This window comes from Eimeria acervulina, genomic scaffold (genome assembly GCF_000499425.1).
Source record: "Eimeria acervulina Houghton genomic scaffold, Eah_scaff7, whole genome shotgun sequence".
Classification (NCBI taxonomy): Eukaryota; Apicomplexa; class Conoidasida; order Eucoccidiorida; family Eimeriidae; genus Eimeria; species Eimeria acervulina.
Window position 1 is genome coordinate 82107 of NW_013549647.1, and position 1346 is coordinate 83452.

The window sequence follows — 1346 nt, forward strand, 5'->3', positions numbered from 1 at the left end:
CGGCAGCAGCAGCAGCAGCTGCTGCTGCAGCAACCAATCTCCGCCGCTGCCGCCGCAGCATCCGTTACATCTACAACAGCAGTAGCAGCATATTTAGCAGCATGCGTGTTAGTAGTTGTAGTCTCTTTGTACTGCTGCTGCAGTTGCTGCCGCTGCTGCTGTTGCTGCTGCTGCTGCTGCTGCTGCTGCTGCTGCTGCTGGTGCTGCTGCTGCTGGTGCTGCTGTAGCTGCTGCTGCTGCTGCTATCCCAGGGTGTTTTCAGCGGAGTACTCAACATAAAGAAAGCCGTCATCAGCCACATGCTGTTCATAGACTTCTTGAATAAGAGCACCTGCTTTCGGTGCAGTATTCTCAACGAATAAATAAATAGTCTTCTCATGCGTCAGCGGAGATCCTTGAGACGAAGCACACTGATTTATATGCTTGTGTATTATATATTTAAACTCTCCTACCAGCATATTCATCGGGACCAAGAACCTGCAGCAAACACATACATATGCTCGTGCTGCTGCTGCTGCTGCTGATGATGATGATGATGAGGATGATGCGGTTGCAGCAGACCGCTATTTGATACTATTCATCAGCCTGCTGCTGCTGCTGCTGCTGCTGCTGCTCGTGTGGCTGCTAGGGTTGCTTTTGATAGTGCTGTCATTGCTTGTGGGGCATTTAGAATTGCTGCTTCTGCTGCTGCTGCTGCTGCTGTTGCTGCTGCTGCTCTATGAAGCAGCATCTAGGGAGACAAACAACCCAAGCCATAGCAGCAGCAGCAGCAGCAACAGCAGCAAATATCGCAGCAGCAAGTTTTTCAGACGCAGCAACAACGCACAAATAAGCAGCAAACGGGGTACCTGAAGCATCAGCAGCAACACCAGCAGCAGCAGCAACACCAGAAATAAGAGCAGCAGCAGCAGCAGCAGCAGCAGCAGCAACAACATACTTTTTCTTCTCGATAACAGGAAGGTCTGAACGCGGGGCCTTCTCGCAGATGACTGGGATTCGGTTGGGGTATTTTGCGCGGATGCGGTGGGCCTCCGCTGTTCGCTTCTCTGTGCACAAACCCTAAACCCTAAACCCTAAACCCTAAACACTAAACCCTAAACCCTTAACCCTAAACCCTAAACCCTAAACCCTAGACAAAGGAAACCTCAAGGATTTGTCTGTGGGGCATAAAATACAATGAGGAAATGCCTCAAGCAATCAGCAACTTGAAGTGAAGAACAGCTCGCACTAAACCCTAAACCCTAAACCCTAAACCCTAAACCCTAAACCCTAAACCCTCGATCAGTCTCCCCCTCCAACCCCTCCTCAAACACACCGAAAGATATCTCATCCCTTATCGACGGCAT

At 50.3% G+C, this 1346-nt stretch overlaps 1 protein-coding gene across 1 annotated transcript; it reads right to left on the reverse strand.

Annotated features, from left to right (window-relative positions):
* Nucleotides 1-242: 242 nt before the first annotated feature.
* On the reverse strand, nt 243-1346 carry EAH_00002160 (microtubial-binding protein, putative; the record flags this gene model as incomplete). Its single annotated transcript, XM_013394635.1, has 3 exons — nt 243-477; nt 938-1046; nt 1316-1346. The coding sequence occupies 3 exons, from the start codon at nt 1344-1346 to the stop codon at nt 243-245; spliced, it is 375 nt and encodes a 124-aa protein (XP_013250089.1).